This window comes from Heterodontus francisci, chromosome 15, assembly GCF_036365525.1.
Source record: "Heterodontus francisci isolate sHetFra1 chromosome 15, sHetFra1.hap1, whole genome shotgun sequence".
Classification (NCBI taxonomy): Eukaryota; Metazoa; Chordata; class Chondrichthyes; order Heterodontiformes; family Heterodontidae; genus Heterodontus; species Heterodontus francisci.
The window spans coordinates 20,168,907-20,195,092 of NC_090385.1; the positions used below are offsets into that span (position 1 = coordinate 20,168,907).

Sequence of the window (26,186 nt, forward strand, 5' to 3'; positions counted from 1 at the left end):
CTGCATCATGACCTCGTGGCTCCGAAACTCGATCCCCCTACTAATAAAAGCTAACACACCATATGCCTTCTTAACAGCCCTATTAACCTGGGTAGCAACTTTCAGGGATTTATGTACCTGGACACCAAGATCTCTCTGCTCATCTACACTACCAAGAATCTTCCCATTAGCCCAGTACTCTGCATTCCTGTTACTCCTTCCAAAGTGAATCACCTCACACTTCTCCGCATTAAACTCCATTTGCCATCTCACAGCCCAGCTCTGCAGCCTATCTATGTCCCTCTGTACCCTACAACACCCTTCGACACTATCCACAACTCCACCGACCTTCGTGTCATCCGCAAATTTACTAACCCACCCTTCTACACCCTCATCCAGGTCATTTATAAAAATGACAAACAGCAGTGGCCCCAAAACAGAACCTTGCGGTACACCACTAGTAACTAAACTCCAGGATGAACATTTGCCATCAACCACCACCCTCTGTCTTCTTTCAGCTAGCCAATTTCTGATCCAAAGCTCTAAATCACCTTCAACCCCATACTTCCGTATTTTCTGCAATAGCCTACCGTGGGGAACCTTATCAAACGCCTTACTGAAATCCATATGCACCACATCCACGGCTTTACCCTCGTCCACCTGTTTGGTCACCTTCTCGAAAAACTCAATAAGGTTTGTGAGGCACGACCTACCTTTCACAAAACCGTGCTGACTATCGCAAATGAACTTATTCTTTTCAAGATGATTATAAATCCTATCTCTTATAACCCTTTCCAACATTTTACCCACAACCGAAGTAAGGCTCACAGCTCTATAATTACCAGGGCTGTCTCTACTCCCCTTCTTGAACAAGGGGACAACATTTGCTATCCTCCAGTCCTCCGGCACTACTCCTGTCGACAATGACGACATAAAGATCAACAACAACGGCTCTGCAATCTCCTCCCTGGCTTCCCAGAGAATCCTAGGATAAATCCCATCTGGCCCATGTTATTTGCCACTTATCAGCCCAAGCCTGGATATTGTCCAGGTCTTGCTGCATTTCTACACGGACTGCTTCAGTATTCGCGAATGGTGTTGAACATTGTGCAATCATCAGCGAACATCCCCACTTCTGACCTTATGATGGAAGGAAGGTTACTGATGAAGCAGCTGAAGATGGTTGGGCCTAGGACACTACTTTGAGGAACTCCTGCAGTGATGTCCTGGAGCTCAGATGATTGACCTATAACAACCACACCCATCTTCCTTTGCGCTAGGCATGACTCTAACTAGCAGAGAGTTTTCCCCCTGATTCCCATTGACCTCAGTTTTGTGAGGGCTCCTTGATGCCATACTCGGTCAACAAACAAAGAACAAAGATAATTACAGCACAGGAACAGGCCCTTCGGCCCTCCAAGCCTGCGCCGATCCAGATCCTCTCTCTAAACATGTCGCCTATTTTCTAAGGTTCTGTATCTCTTTTCTTCCTGCCCATTCATGTATCTGTCTAGATACATCTTAAAAGACTCCATCGTGCCCGCATCTACCACCTCCGCTGGCAATGCGTTCCAGGTGCCCACCACCCTCTGCGTAAAGAACTTTCCACGCATATCCCCCCTAAACTTTTCCCCTTTCACTTTGAACTCGTGTCCTCTAGTAATTGAAACCCCCACTCTGGGAAAAAGCCTCTTGCTATCCACCCTGTCTATACCTCTCATGATTTTGTACACCTCAATCAGGTCCCCCCTCAACCTCCGTCTTTCTAATGAAAATAATCCTAATCTGCTCAACCTCTCTTCATAGCTAGCGCCCTCCATACCAGGCAACATCCTGGTGAACCTCCTCTGCACCCTCTCCAAAGCATCCACATCCTTTTGATAATGTGGCGACCAGAACTGTACGCAGTATTCCAAATGTGGCCGAACCAAAGTCCTATACAACTGTAACATGACCTGCCAACTCTTGTACTCAATGCCCCGTCCGATGAAGGAAAGCATGCCGTATGCCTTCTTGACCACTCTATTTACCTGCGTTGCCACCTTCAGGGAACAGTGGACCTGAACACCCAAATCTCTCTGGACATCAATTTTCCCCAGGACTTTTCCATTTACTGTATAGTTCACTCTTGAATTGGATCTTCCAAAATGCATCACCTCGCATTTGCCCTGATTGAACTCCATCTGCCATTTCTCTGCCCAACTCTCCAAATCTATCTATATTCTGCTGTATTCTCTGACAGACCCCTTCACTATCTGCTACTCCACCAATCTTAGTCAAATGCTGCCTTGATGTCAAGGGCAGTCACTCTCACCTCACCTCTCGAGTTCAGCTCTTTTGTCCATGTTTGAACCAAGGCTGTAATGAGGTCAGATGCTGAGTGGCCCTGTCGGAACTCAAACTGGATATCGTTGAGCAGGTTATTGCTAAGCAAGTGCTGGTTGATGGCACTGTTGATGACACCTTCCATCACTTTGCTGATGATTGAGAGTAGACTGATGGGGCAGTAATTGGCCAGGTTGGACTTGTCCTTCTTTTTGTGTACAGGACATATCTGGGCAATTTTCCACATTGCCAGGTAGATGCCAGTGTTGTAGCTATCCTGGAACAGTTTGGCTAGGGGTGCGGCAAGTTCTGGAGCACAGGTCTTCAGTACTATTGCCGGAATATTGTCAGGACCCATAGCTTTGTAGTATCCAGTGCCTTCAGTCGTTTCTTGATATCACGTGGAGTGAATCAAATTGGCTGAAGTCTGGCATCTGTAATGTTGGGGACTTCAGGAGGGGGCCGAGATGGATCATCAACTCGGCACTTCTGGCTGAAGATTATTGCAAATGCTTCAGCATTATCTTTCACACTGATGTGCTGGGCTCCCCCATCATTGAGGATGGGGATATTTGTGCAGCCACCTCCTCCAGTTATTTGTTTAACTGTCCACCACCATTCATGGCTGGATGTGGCAGGACTGCAGAGCTTAATCTGATCCGTTGGTTATGGGATCACTTAGCTCTGTCTATTGCGTGCTGCTTATGCAGTTTGGCATGCAAGTTGTAGCTTCACCAGGTTGACACCTCATTTTGAGGTATGCCTGGTGCTGCTCCTGGCATGCCCTCCTGCACTTTTCATTGAATCAGGGTTGATCTCCTGGCTTTATGGTAATGGTGGAGTGGGAGATATGCCAGGTCATGACGTTACAGATTGTGGCTGAGTACAATTCTGCTGCTGCTGATGGCCCACAGCGCCTCATGAATGCTCAGTTTTGCATTGCTATATCTGATTGAAATCTATCCCATTTAGCACGGTGGTAGTGCCACACAACACGATGGACGGTATCCTCAATGTGAAGGTGGGACTTCGACTCCACAAGGACTGTGCGGTGTTCACTCCTACCAATACAGTCATGGACAGAAGTATCTGCGGCAGGCAGACTGGTGAGAACAAGGACAAGTATGTTTTTCCCTCTTGTTGGTTCTCTGACCACCTGCCGCAGACCCAGTCTAGCAGCTATGCCCTTTAGGACTCGGCCAGCTTGGTCAGTAGTGGTGCTACCGAGCCACTCTTGGTGATGGACATTGACGTCCCCCACTCAGGGTACATTTTGTGCTCTTGCCACCCTCAGTGCTTCCTCCAAGTGGTGTTCAACATGGAGGAGTACTGACTCATCAGCTGAGGGAGGGCGGTCGGTGGTAATCAGTAGGAGGTTACCTTGCCCATGTTTGACCTGATGCCATGAAACTTCATGGGGTCCAGCGTCAATGTTGAGGACTCCCTGGGCAACTCCTTCCCTACTGTAGACCACTGTCCCGCCACCTCTGCTGGGTCTGTCCTGCCGGTGGGACAGGACATACCCAATGATAGTGATTGCAGTGTCTGGGACATTGTACGGTATGATTCCGTGAGTATGACTATGTCAGGCTGTTGCTTGACTGGTCTGTGGGACAGCTCTCCCAACTTTGGCACAAGCCCCCAGATGTTAGTAAGGAGGTCTTTGCAGGGTCGACAGGGCTGGGTTTGCCGTTGTTGTTTCCGGTGCCTAGGTCGATGCTGGGTGGTCCGTTCGGTTTCATTCCTTTTTATTGATTTTGTAGTGGTCAGGTACAACTGAGTGGCTTGCTAGGCCATTTCAGAGGGCATGTAAGAGTTAACCACATTGCTGTGGGTCTGGAGTCACATGTAGGTCAGACCAGGTAAGGACAGCAGATTTCCTTCCCTAAAGGACATCAGTGAACCAGATGGGTTTTTTTTTTTCACAACAATCGACGATGGTTTCATGGCCATCGTTAGACTATTTTGTAATTCCAGATTTATTAATTAAATTCAAATTCCACCTTCTGCTGTGGTGGGATTCGAACCAAATACCCTGGGTTACTAGTCCAGTGATAATACCACTACGCCACCGCCTCCCCTGCTTCCACTGCCTTTTGAGGAAGTGAGTTCCAAACACACGACCCTCTGAGAGAACAAAATTCTCATCTCTTTCTTAAATGGGTGACCCTTATTTTTAAATAGTGACCCCTAGTTCTAGATTCTCCCACAAGAGGAAACATCCTTTCCACATCCACCCTTCAAGACCCCTCAGGATCTTATATGTTTCAATCACGTTGCCTCTTACTCTTCTAAACTCGAGCAGACAAGCCTACCCTGTCCAACCTTTCCTCATAAGACAACCTGCCCATTCCAAGTATTAGTCTAGTAAACCTTCTCTGAACTGCTTCCAACGCATTTACAACCTTCCTTAATTACGGAAATCAATACTGTACACAGTACTCTGGATGTGGTCCCATCAATGCCCTGTATAACTGAAGCATAACCTCCCTACTTTTGTATTCAATTCCCATCGCAATAAACAATAACATTCTATTAGCTTTCCTAATTACTTGCTGTACCTGCATACTAACCATTTGCGATTCATGCACTAGGACACCCAGATCCCTCTGCATCTCAGAGCTCTGCAATCTCTCACCATTTAGAGAAAATGCTTCTTTTTTATTCTTCCTGTCAAAATGGACAATTTCCCACTTTCCCACATTATACTCCATTTGCCAGATCTTTGCCCACTCACTTAACCTATCTATATCCCTTTGTAGCCTCCTTATGTCCTCTTCACAACTCACTTTTCTATTTATCTTTGTTCATCAGCAAATTTAGCAACCATACCTTCGATCCCTTCATCCAAGTCATTTATATAAATTGTAAAAAGTTGAGGCGCCAGAACTGATCCTTGTGGCAAATCATTCATTACATCTTGCCACCAGAAAATGACACATTTATGGCTACCCTCCATTTCCTGTTTGCTAGCCAATCTTCTATCCATGCCAAAATGTTACCTCCTGCACCATGAGCTTTTATTTTCCGCAATAACCTTTGATGTGGCACCTTATCAAATGCTTTCTGGAAATCTAAGTGCAGTCCATCCACCAGTTCCCTGGTAAAAAAAAAACATCCTTGATTGTATGCAGGTTACTAGGTCTTGATTAGTCATGGTAGATTTTCTGGTGGCATTTATGTGTACATCTGGCAGTTAAGCAAATAAGAATAGTGAAGTGAACAGACAGTAATGTTCAAGTCCATCAACATGATACCATATATATGGCACAACCTTGATTTAATATCATTAAACATAAAACTTGTGTTGCATTACTAATAGCCTGGATTTTGCGGTGATAATAGCAGCTAATCACTGACGCCACTCCACTGAAACTGACAACAACTTCTGGAGTCTGCACTTGCACAGAATAACACAGAATCCAGATGTTGCTGCCAGCGATTCTAAGCTTCTCCAGAGGGTGTGTGGTTGAGGCACACCCAGACTGCAATCAATGGGAAATCTTATGAATTGACAAGCTTTTAGACTTACTGTAAAAACCCTTTAAAAAGGTACACCTTGTTGAATGTGATGTAACTGGGTTTTTAATGGCGTACTAACTTCATAATTACTGCTAAACACCCTTACTGGCCCTGGGAAGGTAATGTTGTATTTGGAACATGATATTTCTCCATAATAATAAAACATAATTAATTTTTTCAAGTTTATTTATCTTTGGTTTAACTTTTATCTTAATCTAATCATAATCATTTAGTTCACTATCTAAAAATGTAAATTAAAAGTGAAGGATATCTAGTGCTTCTAACTTCCTGGTTTGCTGTGATTGGCTGCCCACTTGCTTGCTGCTGCTCCATACCAAGACATCCCCTTGACTTGGTGCCAAATTTAAACTGCAATTGGGAAATAGGAAAACCACGCCACAGAGATTGCTAGATCTTTGTGGGCAGCTTCCTTCAAGGTCAGTGTCGAGCACTGCTTTGCCGTTGACTGCAAAATCCAGGCCACGATAACAATAGTAACAGTGTGAAACAGCTGGAAATCAATGAAATGAAAATCAGTTGTGTTCTATAAAGGGTAGGCAAAGGGCTCTGCCAGATAAGCATCCAACCAGTGAAAATGTAAATCTATCCCTGTAAGCAGCAGCTAATGATTTCAAATGGGCAGATCAAGCTTGATCAAAATCCTTATCAATTTGAGAAAGCGATACCCCAAATGCAAGCTAGAAAGCCCGATGATATTGTGTGTTTCACATGAGAAAATGCTGACCCTGTCATTACAATCAACAAAGCAAACAAAACACTGAAATAATTAACAGAAAATGGTGGAAATACACAGCTAATTCGTCAACATCTGTGGAGAATAAAGCTTGACATTTTGAGCAGACCCCCTTCTTGGTTGCTGAGATCAGTACAAATTTGAGGCAGTGGTGCTTGAGCTCGATTGGCTCTGTCCAATTTGTGTTCAATACTGCCTTTAGTTCTGGTGACCAAGACACAAGACCCAAACCCTAGAAGCAGTACTGAGAAGGAAAACATTGCTCTGAGATCTGCCATGAGAAGTGAAGTTTAAGTTATGAGAAAAGCTAAATAAAACATTTGCACTCTTCAAAGTTGACACAAAGAGAATGAGGGAGGACCTTATCGAAGTAAAACTTGTTGAAGTTAAACCATCACTGCTGGACAGGAGAACACAGGAGACCACAGGACCAAATTGGCAAAAGGCAAGTTCAAGACTGATATCTGGAAGCAACTCCACAAAAATCTTTTGGGTAAGGCGATGGAGGCAAAAGCTCTGGAGTTATTCAAGAGGTAGTTAGGTGCAATGAGATGAGGTGGGTGAGGGAAATGGGACATTTTATGTAAAGTGAGCTAGATGGGCTGAATCATCTGTATTTATCTTTATGATCTTGAGACTGCCACATGAAATGTGCTTCAGAAGAAACATTTTAGAACGATAAATTCAATATTTTGGAGCAGAATTATGCAGTGTTTTGACAAATACTAGCACATGTTGATATTAATATGACATTGTTAACTTAGGAGCTGAAAAGGCTTGAAAATGAGATACTATACTTTTCAAGGTCTCAAAAAAAATTAATTTTGCAGCCAAAGCAGAGTAGCTGACATGCCAAATATTTTCAATAGAAGACAGATTCCAAGCTTTGTTGCCTGCCAATTCAGATGAATCTTTAAGTGCTCACTATCATACAACTCTACCACATTTTATTTAGACAAGGAAATAAGCTTGGAATCATACAATTTTCTTTTTGCTTTCAGTTATTTTAAGTTTCTTTTGTTCTCATTTTAGAAAATGATCAGCTGTGCGTATTTAAGAGAAGGCGTTAACAGATCCTGTGAGGTCCAAAGTGGCAGGTCAGTTGCCAAATCAGCACCCGTATTTATACATTCCAACCCCCTTCCCGACTAGATTACTACTATCAGTAGATCTGTGGACAACTAGCACAGTCTTACATCAAGTGCTGTTACTTAATACGATTCATACCATTTCCACTTCATGATCATCCTTACAGAAATAATTTCTTTCTGCTTTGGTAACTGTGGGCTGCTATTTACAAGGTTGTCTCAAAGATGGCCATCCACACGCTTTACTCAGCGGAGCTGTTGCAATATTAAACGTGGTGGCTCATTTACAAGGCCGGGGTGGACTGCCCCCCGACACCCCCGATGACGTGGAAGGGGTGGGCGTTCCATCCCTGGCAATGGTGTCAGGCGCCGACGCCATTTTTTAAGGGCTTCGAGCCCTTCAGTTTAGTTTACAAATTTAAAGATATATACCTTGTAAATTTTATTTAAAAATTAAACGCAATGTTTCTTGCCCCTCTCCCACCACCCCCTTCAATGACCAGACAGTTAATTCCTTGCCCTCTCCTCCCCAAAATACTTACCATGCATTCCTGACCGTCCCCCCCCCACAAAGTTTATGAACTTCTCACTTCAACGCCTTCCCACTATCCCCTCCACCAATCGGATTGTTTTGACTCCGCTCCCCCAACCCCCGCACTGAAATACTTACCTGCTCCCCACACCCCACCAATGTCCCGCATCGGATCTCAGGACAGAGAACCAAAGGCACGGGAGTGCCGGCCGCCGGCACAAATATCGCACTGGGACCGACGGTGGGAGTGGGTAAGTATTTAATATATTACTTTGCATAAATTAACATAATCAAATTTTGATCCAGTCACCGAGCAGCAGGGGGTGCCACCACGAGGCCTTATCACCATCGGCAGTATGGGGTCGGGCCTTCCCGGCATTGAGGCCCGTGACAGGCCTCTCCCTGAGGCATTTTTTGCCCCCCCACTCCGATGTCGGTGTGGGGAGGGGGTCTGTAAAATTTGCCTCGGTATCTTGATCAATATTGCCACTCCCTATCCTTTCCCAACTTCCCTGTCCCTTTTAAAGATCTAGTAGCCTGGAATAATTACATCCTAATGATGCTCAGGGTGTAGCCAGGTCTGTAACGGCTACAACATGAAACCGTTTTAGCTGAATTTGTGCTTCAAATTCACTTTTTTATTTTTTACTATACATACATTTATGTACAAAACTCTTACCGAGACAACTTTCCCTACCCTGCTCACATGTCCTGGTCTTTTCCTTATACATTTTGACTTACAATTTGCAATTTTCCCTCATGTGGTTACTAATTTATTTCCTAGCTTTAGGTCTTCATGGGTTCAGACAAGCAGGATACTTTTGTCTCACACCCCCTCCCACCAACAAGCCAGCTTTTGACATGTGGGGCTGAACTTTGCCGACCCCCTGACGTCGGGGGCCATAGCCTGGGGGGGGGGGGGGGGGGTGAGGTGGGGGGGGATAAGGTGGGACTGAAATTGCCTCCGGGAGAGGCTCACTGCAGACCTCGAGACCGGGAAGGCCCGACCCCATATTGCTGGCGGTGGCGAGGCCTCGTGGCGGCCACCCTGTCCCCCCGCCGCTCAGCGACAGGACCGCCATTTCAATATATGAATTAATGTAAATGAATGCATTAATGACTTACCTGCTCCAATATTGTGGTCAGTGGCTGGCACTCCCGCTTTGTCCAATCTCCGACTAATGATATAAGGCAGAACACTGGTGGGGAAAGGGGGTGCAGGTAAGTTCCTCAGTGCAGGAGGGAGGGGAGCGGGGTAATAGTATTTTCTTTTGTCTAGGGGGTGATGGGAAGGGGTAAAGATTTAAGGTTGTGAATTTTAGAGGTGGGGGGGGAGAGGTCAGTTGCACAAGGTAAGTAATTTGAGGGGGAGAGAGCAAAGAATGAAGTGTTTGGTCTTTGGCAGGGTGGGAGAGGGGCTTGAAACTTTTATTAAAAATGTTTCAATAAAGTGTAAGTCTCTATTCCTTTAGAAATTTAAATTAAATGTAAGGGCTGGAGGCCCTTTAAAAATGGTGCTGGTGCCTGCGCAGTGGCGCCGGATGCTGTTGCCGGGGACGGAGCGCCCACACCTTCACATCATCGGGGCGTGGGGTGCGGTCCACCCCGGCCATGTAAATGAGCTGGGCCCCCATTCTTTATTTACGGCGGCAGCAACATAAAATCCAGGCTGTGGTCTGGAACACTTCCCTTCTCTCTTGGATAAAGCATTTTTTGTTTGTATAAGCCTTCCCATTTAAATTAACGCTTGCATTTCTAATATTCAGTCATACTACTGACTCCATTTTGAGGACAAATTTAAGCCAATATTTGGAGCATTTCTCCTATAACTTACACTAGTTTTCAGCTGAGGTGAGTTCTGCTGTTGCCTACAAAAGGTGCAATAAGTAGAACTGCCCCATCCATGTCCCCTTGACGTGGGGTGAGGAAAGAGCAAAATATTTTTTCATATGTTTGTTTCATGGGTTGTGGGCATCACTGGCAAGGTGTTGCCCATCCCTAATTGCCCTTGAAAAGGTGGTGGTGAGCTGCCTTCTTGAACTGCTGCAGTCCATCTGGTGCGGGTACACCCACAGTCCTGTTAGGGAGGGAGTTCAAGGATTTTGATTCAGCAACAGCGACGGAACGGCGATATTTCCCATGGTTCACTCCAACTGCAGTCTACAGGAGTGGAACTGCAGCAGAAACTGGTTCTGTCCCAAATTCCTGGCCTGCTGGGTGGAAACCTTGCCTTCTCCAGTCGCAAGACTTACAGGGTCAAAATAATTTCCTTTGACTTCTAATCAGACACGAGTGGACTGCAACCAGGCCAGGGGTAAAGGATGGTTCATTCGCGAGCTCACCGGAGGATGAGATGGCAGATCATTACTGCTGCAGAGGGCTCAGCTGAGAACCTCAACTGGGCTGCAGATAGGATTGAATGGGCATGCACACCAAGATGCTGGGTACATTGGCTAGCCTGCCAGACAGGTTGCTGTCACTGTCAAGGAGCAGGAAGGAGTCCAGCTCCAACCTGGCAGAGGGCATGGCACAGAACTTGGCCTCTCCTTTTCCCTGTTGTGCTACAGTTCCAGAGGCACTGTCACTGCTGCCTCCATACCTGTTGCAGCCTTTGTGTGGACAGATCTCCTACTCCCCTGCCATCCTTCGTGATGCGACAAATGAACAAAAATACCTTCAAAAACACTCGAGCGCTTTCAGATACTTTCCAATAGAAAGAAATTCCATAAATTTGACTTACCTCGGGGATTCTCGGAGCAGACTCGGAGGTCGGAGTTCTGGAGCAGTGAGTATATAAAAAAACTTACCTCGGGGATTCACGGAGCAGACTCGGAGGGCGGAGTTCCGGAGCGGTGAGTATACTGAGTAAGTTACCTCTGGTGGGAAAAAAAACTGAAAAAGTGACGTCACAGGAAAGCTGTGACCTGAGTGTCTGGTAGGGAATCTGTACCGAATTTGAAAATAAAACTGATAAAAATTGATTAAAAGACTAATTAACTAATTAATAAGTAGAGTAACTAAACCAGAGGGAGGAGATTACTGTATTTAGACAGCATTTAATATTTACTGTAGAAATCTAGCACTAGGGACCACATAGTGAAGTATATCATAATTTAGTAAGGATTTAATAAGTATTTATTTATTTTATATCAATTAACTAATTAGTGATAGAAATGTCAGTTAGAGGGGTGAAGTGCTTCACCTGTGAGATGTGGGAAGTCCGTGACGCTTCCAGCATTCTGGGCGACTACATCTGCAGGGAGTGTACCCAGTTGCAGCTCCTCACAGACCGCATGGATCGGTTGGAACGGCAACTGGATGCACTTAGGAGCATGCAGGTGGCGGAAAGCGCCATAGACAGGAGTTTTAGAGAAGTGGTTACACCCAAAGTGCAGGCAGATAGATGGGTGACCGCTAGAAGGGGCAGGCAGTCAGTGCAGGAATCCCCTGTGGCTAGCCCCCTCTCTAACAAGTATACCGTTTTGGATACTGCTGCGGGGGATGGCCTATCAGGGGAAAACAGCAGCAGCCAGAGCAGTGCCACCACGGCTGGCACTGTTGTTCAGCAGGGAGGGACAAAGCGCAGAAGAGCAATAGTTATAGGGGACTCTATAGTCAGGGGCACAGATAGGCGCTTCTGTGGACGTGAAAGAGACTCCAGGAAGGTATGTTGCCTCCCTGGTGCCAGGGTCAAGGATGTCTCTGAACGGACAGAGGGCATTCTGAAGGGGGAGGGTGAACAGCCAGAGGTTGTGGTACACATTGGTACCAATGACATAGGCAGGAAGAGTGATGAGGTCCTGCAGGGGGAGTTTAGGGAGTTAGGTAGTAAGTTAAAAAACAGGACCTCTAGGGTTGTAATCTCTGGATTACACCCTGTGCCACGTGCCAGTGAGGCTAGAAATAGGAAGATAGTGCAGCTAAACACGTGGCTGAGCAGCTAGTGTAAAAGGGAGGGTTTCAGATATCTGGACCATTGGGCTCTCTTCAGGGACAGATGGGACCTGTACAAGAAGGACCGGTTGCATCTAAACTGGAAGGGCACTAATATCCTGGCTGCAAGGTTTGCTAGCGTCACTCGGGAGAGTTTAAACTAGTGTGGCAGGGGGGTGGGAACCAGAGCAGCAGGACAGCTAGTGAAGTAAATGAGGAGGACATAGTAAATAAGGCCAGTAGTACTAAGAGGAAGAGCAGGCAGGGAGATGTTGCTGAGCACAGCAGGACTGGTGGTCTGAATTGCATTTGTTTCAATGCGAGAAGTATAACAGGTAAGGCAGATGAAATAAGAGCTTGGATTAGTACTTGGGAATATGATGTTGTTGCTATTACAGAGACTTGGTTGAGGAAAGGGCAGGATTGGCAGCTAAATTTTCCAGGCTTTAGAAGATTCAGGCGGGATAGAGGGGGATGTAAAAGGGGTGGGGGAGTTGCATTACTGGTTAAGGAGAATATCACAGCTGTACTGCGGCAGGACATCTCAGAGTGGTCATGCAGCGAGGCAATATGGGTGGAGCTCAGGAATAGGAAGGGTGCAGTCACGATGTTGGGGGTTTACTACAGGCCTCCCAACAGCCAGCGGGAGGTAGCGGAGCAGATACGTAGACAGATTTTGGAAAGATGTAAAGTTAACAGGGTTGTAGTGGTGGGTGATTTTAACTTCCCCAATATTGACTGGGACTCACTTAGTGCTAGGGGCTTGGATGGGGCAGAATTTGTGAGGAGCATCCAGGAGGGCTTCTTGAAACAGTATGTAGATAGTCCAACTAGGGATGGGGCCATACTGGACCTGGTATTGGGGAATGAGCCCGGCCAGGTGGTCGAAGTTTCAGTGGGGGAGCATTTTGGGAGCAGCGACCATAATTCCATAAGTTTTAAGGTACTTGTGGATAAGGATAAGAGTAGTCCTCGGGTGAAGGTGCTAAATTGGGGGAAGGCTAATTATAACAATACTAGGCAGGAACTGAAGAATTTAGATTGGGGGCGGCTGTTTGAGGGTAAATCAACATCTGACATGTGGGAGTCTTTCAAACATCAGCTGATTAGAATCCAGGACCAGCATGTTCCTGTGAGGAAGAAAGACAAGTTTGGCAAGTTTCGGGAAGCCTGGATAACACGGGATATTGTGAGCCTAGTCAAAAAGAAAAAGGAAGCATTTGTAAGGGCTGGAAGGCTAGGGAACAGATGAAGCACTTGAGGAATATAAAGACAGTAGGAAGGAACTTAAGCAAGGAGTTAGGAGGGCTAAAAGGGGTCATGAAAAGTCATTGGCAAACAGGATTAAGGAAAATCCCAAGGCTTCTTATACATATATAAAGAGCAAGAGGGTAACCAGGGAAAGGGTTGGCCCACTCAAGGACAGAGATGGGAATCTATGCGTGGAGCCAGAGGAAATGGGTGAGGTGCTAAATGAGTACTTTGCATCAGTATTCACCAAGGAGAAGGACTTGGTGGATAATGAGCCGAGGGAAGGGAGTGCAGAAGATAGTCTCAGTCATCTCATTATCAAAAAGGAGGTGTTGGGTGTCTTGCAAAGCATTGGTAGATAAGTCCCCAGGGCCTGATGGGATCTACCCTGGAATACTGAGGGAGGCAAGGGAAGAAATTGCTGGGGCCTTGACAGAAATCTTTGCATCCTCATTGGCTACAGGTGAGGTCCCAGAGGACTGGAGAATAGCCAATGTTGTTCCTTTGTTTAAGAAGGGCGGTAAGGATAATCCAGGAAATTATAGGCCGGTGAGCCTTACGTCAGTGGTAGGGAAACTATTAGAGAGGATTCTTCGGGACAGGATTTACTCCCATTTGGAAACAAACAAACTTATTAGCGAGAGACAGCATGGTTTTGTGAAGGGGAGGTCGTGTCTTACTAATTTGATTGAGTTTTTTGAGGAAGTGACGAAGATGATTGATGAGGGAAGGGCGGTGGATGTTATCTATATGGACTTTAGTAAAGCCTTTGACAAGGTCCCGCATGGCAGACTGGTGCAAAAGGTGAAGTCACACGGGATCAGAGGTGAGCTGGCAAGATGGATACAGAACTGGCTCAGTCACAGAAGACAGAGGGTAACAGTGGATGGGTGTTTTTCTGAATGGAGGGATGTGAGTAGTGGTGTTCCGCAGGGATCAGTGCTGGGACCTTTGCTGTTTGTAGTATATATAAATGATTTGGAGGAAAATGTAGCTGGTCTGATTAGTAAGTTTGCGGACGACACAAAGGTTGGTGGAGTTGTGGATAATGATGAGGATTGTCAGAGGATACAGCAGGATATAGATCGGTTGGAGACTAGGGCGGAGAAATGGCAGATGGAGTTTAATCTGGACAAATGTGAGGTAATGCATTTTGGAAGGTCTAATGCAGGTGGGAGGTATACAGTAAGTGGCAGAACCCTTAGGAGTATTGACAGGCAGAAAGATCTGGGCGTACAGGTCCACAGGTCACTGAAAGTGGCAACGCAGGTGGATAAGGTAGTCAAGAAGGCATACGGCATGCTTGCCTTCATCGGTCGGGGCACAGAGTATAAAATTTGGCAAGTCATGTTGCAGCTGTACAGAACCTTAGTTAGGCCACACTTAGAATATTGCGTGCAATTCTGGTCACCACACTAACAGAAGGACGTGGAGGCTTTGGAGAGGGTACAGAGGAGGTTTACCAGGATGTTGCCTGGTCTGGAGGGCATTAGCTATGAGGAGAGGTTGGAAAAACTCGGATTGTTTTCACTGGAACGACGGAGGTGGCGGGGCGACATGATAGAGGTTTACAAAGTTATGAGCAGCATGGATAGAGTGGATAGTCAGAAGCTTTTTCCCAGGGTGGAAGAGTCAGTTACTAGGGGACATAGGTTTAAGGTGCGAGGGGCAAAGTTTCGAGGGGATGTGCGAGGCAGGTTTTTTTACACATAGGGTGGTGAGTGCCTGGAACTTGCTGCCAGGGGAGGTGGTGGAAGCAGATACGATAGCGCCGTTTAAGAGACATCTTGACAAATATATGAATAGGAAGGGAATAGAGGGATAAGGGCCCCGGAAGTGCAGAAGGATTAGTTTCGGCAGGCATCAAGATCGGCGCAGGCTTGGAGGGCCGAATGGCCTGTTCCTGTGCTGCACTGTTCTTTGTACCTGCAATTAGGTTGTCTGGCCCTTTAAATAACTCTACTGCAGGGCCTGTCTTGCCGCTTCATGCTTTTTTCAGAAGTGGACAATGCAGGCGTTGCCAGGACCAGTGTTGTCCAAATTTGGAATTCTGGCATTACATCAGCTGGTTAGGCTGTGTGACACCAGGATAGCGTCAATACAATTTATTCGGGTGCATGCAAGGACCTCAGCTCCATGTGTTCATCTCAATGAAGGACACCACGCAGGCCGCATAGGTAGTGGCAACAAGGTAGGCATTTGTATGCGACTGAATTTCTCACCCATTAGGTCCACTGAGATTGCTTAATTACTAACTACCGTGGGAGTACCTTCACCACTTGCAGCGGTTCGTGGCAGTGGCTCACCCCCATCTTCTCAAGGGCAACTAGGGTTGGGCAGTAAATGTTGACCTTACCAGTGACAACCATATGAATAAATACAACATTTTTAAAAATTCTGTAATCACCTCCAAAAATTCCAGTAGATTTCTGGTGCATGAAATATATGCTGACTTCCCCTTTTCCTATGCTTTTGAGATGAAAGTGAAATGTTGTTGATACGTTCTTCACTGAAATGCAGGAGATCTGATGTCACAATGTGGATGATAACAAATCAATAATATCAGTATGATCTGAAGGCAATAAAATTATATTTTTAAAAAGACGATAAACCATTAGTGAAGTCTTTTTGCAATTTCAGGATATCCATCATATTTCATATTACCAAATAGCCAGTGACGTTGCTCACAGTAAGATGATGCAGTGCTTTGTAAGGTCAGGAATATTCTAATCATATGAAACACAATGTATTATTCTAATGAAGAAATGTGGCTTTGAGCTCCTTTAAGGCTACAAAGTGTAACTAATATTTAGTTAACTCTAGCATGAGCACACTCTACAGTTAATTGCTGGAGACAGAACCTTGGTACTGTTTATGGGAAGATCAATTAAGCAGGTTCAGACATTTTGGCTCCAATATGTGTGTTCCTGCAGAGTTCCTCTGTAGATACCAAGTGTGACCTTTGTTTCTGTATATTTTTCAGTGCAACAATAATTTGCATTTGACAAGGTGCACATGCATAAAGCCTTCTTTACTGTTGTATAGGAATATATATTATAAATTTCAGTGGCAGCAGTGCAGGCATCGAAAACCTTGGGTTTCCCAAGTTGCTGATATATGATGAAATACATTAGAAACGTTTAAAATTGTGAAATAACAGGGGCTAAATTGTATACTGTCCAAAAAAGGGGGCAGGGATCGCAATCTGCAATTAACTCCTGCCTGTTGATTGAAATGCTGACAACACACCAACCTTGTGCTGCCCACTCATAATGATTTCCGTGTGCAGCCAGTGTTAACTGTGCTATTCATTCACTGTATGCATCAGCAGGGGGCCCAAAACTGTAACTTTCTGGCACCACTTAAAACTAGCCTGGACCTCTTAAAGGCATTGCGGCTGGAGTAGGTGGTGGAAGTCAGGGAGGAAATGAATCCGTCCTGGGAGACAGAGAGGAATGGTACAACTAGGGAGAGTGCGATTCCAAGGTTTTCGGACGATGCACTGAAAGTCTTGGTGGTGGAAGTGGGAAGGAAGAGGTGTCCTGTATACACAGGGGGACAGGAGCGACACCATTCACATGCTCAAAAGGCAGTGAGAGCAGATAGCTGTGAAGGTTAATACCAGATCTCAAGTCCTGAAGACCTGGATACAGTGCCGCAAGCAGCTCAAATGACCTCCCTTGGTCAGTGAATGCATCTTCAAATGCCATATCCTGCCAACTGCAACAGTAGTCTCAGACACTGCTCAATTCACCACGGCCCATTACTCACCTACCAATAATCTCTTATCAATTCGGACTTAATACACAACATTCACATGCTTCACCTCACCCTCATACACTTAGCACTGTTGCAATCCTCACATCCACAGCTTGCACACACTGCCAGATATTCAATCATGACAGCCTCATCAAACCGAATGCACAACACTCACTGACACGCTTTCCTCTCTCTTGCAGGACAAGATGGCACACAACCAGAGGCAGCAGGAGCTAAACGGAGAGCGACAGGCACGTCTGCATATCCTAACCCCCATGGTGGAGATGGTGCTGGCCATTGTTGGAATGACCACTGCTGAGGCCATGACCAGCGGCAGGGCTGAAACCATTGAAGTTGACTGTACCTTAGTAAGCAATCTTCCTTCACACAATCCACATCTGCCTCATTGCACAAACTCTTTGGATTTACATGCTACAGATGGTATAAGCATGCACCTCTCAATTTTCCTCCCTCCCCTCACCACAATCTTACCCTTGTGCCTTTTTTATTTCAGATACCTAAGAGGTACAATCTGGCCAGGTAGTGCAAGAACACGAAAAAGAGATGATAATGAAGACACAGTACCGTCACTTGTTTTCATGCTTGTCGCCACTTCTACTGAAACTGTGCGCATCTTACAGGATAGATTAGAGGGGGGATTGGCACATGATGCGACACTGGGCATCAGGGCAGGGTACAAGGATAGCGCAGGTACCAGATCACCAGAGGATAAGGTTTCTCATGGGTTCTGCTTCAGAAGACTCAGATGAGTACTTCGATGGGGCAGTCTAAAGAACAAGGCTGATGGGTATGCACAACAAAATGCTTGGTGCATTGTGAGACCTGCCAGTAAGCCTGCAAGAAATATCAAAGAGCATGGAGGAGTGCAGCATCTACTTGGCATGGTGCTTTATGCAAGCTGAAACTGCTTGCACTATGGCTGTGGATTACAGTGTGCTAAGAGGCTTGCAGGGGTCACAGCTGTCCTCCAACAGATTATTAGGATTGCTGAGGTGCTGCCCCAGGGGAGTGGTTCCATGAAGCATGGGCCTGCTGAACACTTTCAGGATGACAGCTTTAGTCCTCCCACCCATGCCACTCTGCCAGTGCCCTTACTGTTGACTTATCAACCAGCCAGTCAGACTACTGACACCCATTCCAATATGGGGCAGTCACAGATGGGTCCTTCAGACCCAGAGCTACTTGAGGTTATCCTCCAAGGCTATCTGCGGTCTCTTCCACTGAAAGTCAGCAGCTTTACACCAGCCATGCTGCAGTCAGTAGGATTGCACCATGTAGGAGCAGTAGGACAGGCAAAGGTACAAAAATGCCAAGCGCTAAGTGAGAGCCCAAGGATGATTGGTTTACATTTGTTTTTGATAATGGCATGATTTCATTTATAAATCCGGTTTGAAATGGTTATTTTGTGGTGGCCTTTATTTTTCATGTGGCCAAGCAGATGCTGTGGACAGTGACAGAGAGAAAGTAAGGTGTGGGGCTGTTGGTGAATAGGGAATTTGGGTGTGGCTATAACACTCAGATGAGTTCTTCACTGACAGTCCAGCCAGAAAGAGGTTGTTTAGGGTGCCTCTTCTTTTCTTCCTCCTCTTCCTTCTTAAGCTCCTGTTGCTCAGCTGCTCACTGTATAGCTGGTCGCAAGGCCTGTACCCTCAAGATTGCGAGGTTATGCAGCAGACCACCAAGGACCTTGACACCCGCTCTGCCAGTACTGCAGGGCTCCTCGAGTACAGTCCAAGCAGCGGAAGCATTGTTTTAGCTTGCAAATGTATTTCTCTATCACATTTCATCTGGCAGCATGGCTTTCATTATATGCATGCTGTGCAGGTGTGCTTCGATTGCACACTGGAATCATGAGCCATGTCATTAGCAGATAGCCCTTGTTGCCCAGTAGCCACCCTTTGGTTTGCTGTTGGGGTTCCAATGCAGCTGTCACAGCAAACTGATGCAGAATGAAGGCAGGATATAGAGACTGACCTGCATGATTCACTGCCGAAGATTGCACACAAGGTGGACACTGAGTGAGCAGAATTGCTTTCGGTTTTGGTATATGGCAGAGTTTACATGCAGTGCCCACAAAGCTACGTGCATGAAGCAAATGGCCCCCTGCACCATAAGGAAGCCTGCAATCCAAATGAAACCACATGCTTGCTTTTCCTGCTTCTCTATGGCAAGAGAGAATGGACTGACGTTAGCTGTCAATGAATTGAGAGTGTTAGTGTCCTCTCTCATGTAACAATGGACCACAAACTGGGATATGTTGCAAATATCTCCAGGTCTATCCTGGAAGGAGCCAGATGCATAAAATGTAATCGCCACTGTCACCTTAATAGCCATTAGCAATGCGGTCCTCGCCCTGCTCTGAGGTTGCAGTTGTAGCTGCAGCAGGTGGCAAATATCAGTGAGGACATCCTTATAGAAATGCAGACATCTCACACATTGTCCTCTGTTGAGATTCAGATAGGGAATTGCTTCCTGAATACCCTGGTTGGATATGGCCTCCGGTGGAGAGCCCTTCTCCCTTCTAGTAGCTTGTCTTGCTCTGCATGGCCTCTGCTCATTATCCCAGTCATGCTGTATTTCAAGGGGAATGCCCACTAGTGCGCCCATGTCTGGGAGCAACTGGCTTGTGCAGATGCCTTGTATCATATAAGTACAGAATCATAGAATGGTTACTGCACAGAAGTCAGCACCTGCCACAAAACTCACTGTAGACTTTTGCAACTTGAAAGAACTATGTAAAGCACCAAACATTTGTAGAATTGTAGCAACAGCCAGAAGAAATTAATCAGCAACTAACCTGTAAGTAGATGATGATCCCCTTAAATAGCACTGGTGATGGTGGTTGTGGTGGGGGGGGGGGGGTGGTCTTTCCTGCTCTTAATGTGTATTCAGCTTTGCGAGTGAAGATAGGATGTAGGCTGGAGTGTTCAGTTCCAAAATGGCATCACTGGCATCATATCAACGTAATGATCTGTTTGCTCTATATACTTCCAGTGGACGCTAGCAGCATGCATTCTAATGCCCTCACCAAGACGCAGAAGTGTGCGTGCACACACAGGACGCCATTTTGGTCCTCGAACAGCACTTGTAGTAGCCAAGCAATGGGCGCCTAATGACTTTAAGTCATGATATAATTTGCATTTGAGTAACAGAAATTAAAATGGACAAGACTCGAAGGACAGTTTTAATCTCGGATACATATATGCATACTTTTGTCATATATCATTTTATATGCTAAAGAGTTAACTCAAATAAAAACGTTGCACGCACAAACAAAACAAGGAGTTATGGAGTTATGGAATGTAATGAAATCAAATCAGCAGCTTCCATTCTACTCAGTGAACACCAATCTGGATAATCGGAGTTGCCTCTGTCAAATAAGGATATAAATAAGATGGTGTCTGTACCTTCAGCTGCTCTCTTGAAGAATACTTTGCAACTGCCACAGGTGAGTGCTCCATAATGACATCCTGATGCCTCATCTCCACAAATGAGACAGGTTTTCTGAGGTTGAAAAAAGTAGTCCATTTGGAGACCAAGATTCCTTGTATTATCCAATCTTAAATGAAAACAAAGAACATGTAAATCTAGGAGTTTCTAATATAATGATTTCTAAAGATCTGTCAAAACAAGTTAGAATGATCAGAAATGTTCTGCACAATGACTGAATATCAGGCTCAATTTTCTTAGATTGCTTTGTCTAATTTTTTTTTACCAGAGTTTTGATGATTGCCTTCTGCAAGTTTATATTTTATCCATTAAAACATCAAACCGGCAGCCTTCAGAATAAACTGCAGTTCGAATCTAATTAGTTGAATGAAAACTTGTTATTTGTGAGGGATTGGAAAGAATCATTTCCCCATTTGGGAATTTTAAACCATTTTTGACACATAATATTTATGTTGAAATGTTGCTTAAGTTAATGTGAATTTATAGAAGTTCAGCATATACCAATCACGTCCAAAAGTTGCTAGGACACAGAGAGCATTGGTACATTAATGACTTCAGCGGGGAGGTAATGGGAAATCTCATTTCTGACGCTCCAGCAGCCAATCACACTTGACATTTTTGTGATGCAGATACAGGATGAGGTAGACTGCTTGACCTTCCACCTGCCAGAGTGGTGATTGGTTTAACGTGACCACCCTCCATCTCCTTTGGACGCAGCAAAGAAATGCAGATTGGACCAACAACTTGCATTTCTACAGTGCCTTTAACGTAGTAAAATGTTCCCAAGCACTTCATATGAGTGATTATCAAGCAAGTAGATAAGGAGCTATTAGGACAGGTGACCAAGGCAGCTTTTAAAGGAGTATCTAAGGAGGAGAGAGATGCGGAGGGTTTTAGGGAAAGAATTCCAGAGCTTATGGTCTAGGCAGTTGAAGACATGGCCACCAATGGAATGACGAAGGAAATCTGGGATGCACAAGAGGCCAGAATTGGAGCAGTGCAAAGACCTCAGAGGGTTGTAGGGCTGGAGGAGGTTACAGAGATAGAATGGGCAAGCCCATGGAGATATCTGAAAACATAGCTGCATATTTTAAAATCGAGGCATTGCTGGTTCGGGAGCAAGCACAAGAGTGAACAATGAGACTTGGTGCGAATTAGGACATGTGCACCAGAGTTTTGGAGGATCTAAAGTTTACAGAGGGTGCAAGGTGGGAGAGCATTGGAATTGCTGAGTCTAAAGGTAACAAAGGTACACATGAGGGTTTCAGCAGCAAATAAGCTGATGCAGGGCTGGAGTCAGGTGATGTTATGGCAGTGGAGGTAGGCAGTCTTGGTGATCGAGACAATGTGGGGGTGGAAGCTCAGCTCAGGGTCAAATAGCACACCAAGGATGCCAACACTGCTTTCACCTCAGATGGTGGTCAATGAGAGGGATGGAGTCTCTCAGAAGGAATTTATGGCGGTTAATTGGAGGAAATTTCTGCTCATCCTGTTCAGCTGCGGAACAAATCAGAATAGAGGCCTGCTACCCAACCCCGAACCCGACGACATGTATCGGATTTGGGTTGGGTTGAGCCCATCGTCAGGGTCCGGCGTTCGGGTTCAGGTCGGGTCGGGCCGAGTCCAGGTCGAGTCGGGTTGGGTCGGACACACATGGTGAGTGCTCTGCTGGTAAGTATTGAAATTAAAAAACTTACCTGAGCCCGGAGTCCGGGACGAAACTGAGTCTGTGCAGTGAGCGTCATCACGCATGCACTGTAGCTTCTTGCAGGTTCGGTGTCAGGAAGATAAGTAAATGGATGGTTGGGTCGAACTCAGGTTGGGTCAGGCCCGGGGCTAAATTGGAGGGGCTCAGGGCGGGTTGGGCTTGGGTCTGCTGTGGTTTGGTCGGGTTCGGGTCGGGCTCCTTTTTCCCAACATGAGCAAGCCTCTAAATCAGAAGCAGTGGAGGGGTCAAGAAAGGTGGTGGTGAGGTAGAGCAAAATGTAATGCGGAACCTGACATTGTGTTTTTGGATGTTGTCACGGGGACAGTATCCAGATGTGAAATAGGAGATGGCCAAGGGTAGATCCTTGGGGTATGCCAGAGCTAATGGTGTGGCAGTGGGAGAAGAAGCTATTACAGGCAATTTTTTGGCGACAACTGGATAAGATAGGAATGGAAGCAGGCTTGGGAAGTCCCACCCAGCTGAGCAACTCAGGAGAAGCACTGGAGGGAGATGGTGTGGTCAATCATGGCAAAGGCTGCAGACAGGTCCAGAAGGTTGAGGAGGGACAGTTTACCATTGTCACAGTCACATTTGTGACTTTGATAAAGGCTATTTCAGTCCTTTGGCAGGGACAGAAACCTGACTGGAGGGGTTCAAATATGGAGCTGTGAGAAAGATGGGCACAGATTTGGGATGCAACAACACCTTTCAAGGACATTGGAGAGAATGGGAGATTGGTGATGAGGCGGTTGTTTGTTAGAAGAGAAGGAAAAGATAAACAGACCATGACAGGAATGGACATCAATTACAAATCTAAGAGTAAATCAGCAGATAAGGCTAGAAGATTGCAAAAATAATAGAAGAATAAAACTAAAGGCTCTGTATCTGAATGCACGTGGCATTCAAAACAAAACAGATGAACTGATAGCGCAAATAGACATAACTAAGTACGATAAATACCTAAGTACAATAAATAACTAAGTACGAACTGAGAGCCATTGCAGACATGGCTGCAAGTTGACAGTTTGGGACCTGAATATTGAAGGGTACATGACATTTAGTAAGGACAGGAAGCTAGGAAAAGGTGGAGGGGTGGCTCTGTTAATTATTTCAGAATACACAGAATAGATACATTCCAACGAGAAAGAAAAATTCCATGGGCAGGACCCACTATCCATGGTTAACTAAAAAAGTTAAAGGTAGTATCAAACGCAAAGAAAAAAAATATAATTGTGCAAAAATGGGTGGCAGGTCAAAAGATTGGACAGAATATAAAAAACAGCAAAGAACGACTAAAAGATTAATAAGGAGGGAAAAATTAGAGAAAGAGAGAAAGCTAGTGAGAAATATAAAGACAGATAGTAAGAGTTTCTATAGATATTTTAAAATGAGTTAACAAAGTGAACGTTGGTCCTATAGAAATTGAGTCTGGGGAATTAATAAGGGAAAATAAGGATATTGCAGATGAACTAAACAGGTATTTTGCAATACAGGATACAAGTCACACCCCAGAAATGGCTGTAAATCAGGAAATGGAAGGGAAGGAGGAGGAACGCAAGAACATTACAATCACCAGGGAAGTGGTACAGAGCAAATTGTTGGAGCTGTGGGCTGACAAGTCCCCAGGTCCTGATGAACTTCATCTTAGGATCTTAAAAGTGGCTCGTGAGACAGTTGATGCGTTGGTTTTGATTTTCCAAAATTCCCTAGATTCGGGCAAGATTCCATTAGACTGGAAAATAGTGAATGTAAGTCCTTTATTCAAAAAGGGAGGGAGACAGAAAGCAGGAAACTACAGGCCAGTTAGCTTAACATCTGATTAGGGAAAATGTTAGAAGGTATTCTATAGCAGCGCACTTTGAAAAATTCAAGATAATCAGGCAGTCAACATGGTTTTGTGAAAGGGAAATCATGTTTAACCAATTTATTGGAGTCCTTTGAAGAAGTAACGTGCTGTGGATAAAGGGGAACCGATGGATGTACTGTACTTGGATTTCCAGAAGGCATTTTAGAAGGTGCCACATCAAAGGTTATTGCGGAAAATAAAAGCTCATGGTGTAGGGGGCAACATATTGGCATGGATAGAAGATTTGGCGCCATCGCTGGTTTCCCGAGAGTGCAAGGGGTGATCGCCTGCACTCACGTGGCCATTACAGCTCCCTGGGTCCAGCCTGCTGTCTTTGTCAATCGCAAAAGTTTCCACTCTTTAAATGCGAAACTGATTTGCAACCACAAGAGAAGAATCATGCATGTTTGCGCACGTTTCCCAGGGAGCTGTCATGACTCAGATTTTGAGGAACTCCCAGCTGCCAGCAGTTTTCGAGGAACCAGCTGAAGTGAACGGCTGGATCCTGGATGACAAGGGATACCCCCTTTGTACATGGTTGATGACACCAGTGCGTCATCCCCAAAGCACTGCTGAAGACAGGGACAATGCTACACACACATCCACCAGAGCCATCATTGAACACACCACTGGCATGCTAAAAATGTGATTCCGTTGCCTTGACCAGTCTGGAGGGGCTCTTTGGTACGTGTCACAGTGGGTGTCATGAATAATCGCCTGCTGTGCCTTGCACAACCTTGCAATTAGACGTGGCAACATTCTGCTTGCGGAGCAATAGGAATAACACCAGTTCTCCTCAGATGAGAATGACTATAAAGAGGGTGAGGAGGAGAACAACAATGACAATGACAATGCTGCTGTCATTGATATCAGGGCCATGGAGAGACATGCAAGGGACATCAGGGAGAACCTCATTTATGCACATTTCAGCCAACAATAAGCCACATCCTCTAGGAACGTTGGGAGGAGAAACATAACAATTCCCCACAGAAATTCCCTTTTGAATGAGGTCTTATTCATTGCTGCAATCTTAACAAAGCATTGCTACAATTTCACATGATTGGCATTTGAAATCATCTATGGGCTCTGATGAATGCGACTACACACCAATCCAAGCAACGTTGTTATGACCGTAGAAAACAAAAGTAAGGCACAATAGTATTGGACAAAGATACTAATCATCAATAGGAAAACAGCCATCATTGAAGACTGAAGACTAAAGACTAAAATTCCAATGAGATATGGCCACTGGACATTTCCTGAGATGCTTTGCAAACATCTTAACATTCCTGCCTTAGCCCTCAAAAAAAATCTTTGTATCCATCTGTAACCAAGCAGAACAATACCAGGAGTGGATCAAATTTTGCATGAAATACAAATGTATTAATAAATCTTTACAATTGTCACAATTTGTATAGCACCCATGCCACCTTCAAGCTCAAAACTCTTTCAACGTCCTTTTTCTCCCACTCTGTCTAGGTGCTACCCCGACATTAGCAGCTGAGGTGGAGACAGTCTGCTCAGTACGCTGCCCCACTAGATTAGATTAGATTAGAGATACAGCACTGAAACAGGCCCTTCGGCCCACCGAGTCTGTGCCGAACATCAACCACCCATTTATACTAATCCCATATTCCTACCAAACATCCCCACCTGTCCCTATAGTTCCCTACCACCTACCTATACTAGTGACAATTTATAATGGCCAATTTACCTATCAACCTGCAAGTCTTTTGGCTTGTGGGAGGAAACCGGAGCACCCGGAGAAAACCCACGCAGACACAGGGAGAACTTGCAAACTCCACACAGGCAGTACCCGGAATCGAACCCGGGTCCCTGGAGCTGTGAGGCTGCGGTGCTAACCACTGTGCCACTGTGCCGCCCCACTGTGCTGTGGATAATTGTGGCGGGTGTCCTCTGGAGGAAAGGGGCCTTAATGGCTTCATCCTACTGGGGGGTGTGCAGCCATGGTGCTTGAGTATCCTCCCATGTGCTCATCTGCTGGAGGTAAGGGGGTT

General features: G+C 45.5%; 1 protein-coding gene across 3 annotated transcripts in view; it reads right to left on the bottom strand.

The window, feature by feature from the left end:
- The window catches only part of ar (androgen receptor), a 402,038-nt gene that overhangs the window by 177,047 nt on the left and 198,805 nt on the right, over positions 1 to 26,186 (bottom strand). For all 3 annotated transcript variants that reach the window (XM_068047213.1, XM_068047216.1, XM_068047214.1), the window contains exon 2: positions 20,572 to 20,723. In XM_068047213.1, coding sequence (XP_067903314.1) covers positions 20,572 to 20,723 — 152 coding nt within the window. The remainder of the gene's footprint in view (positions 1 to 20,571; positions 20,724 to 26,186) is intronic.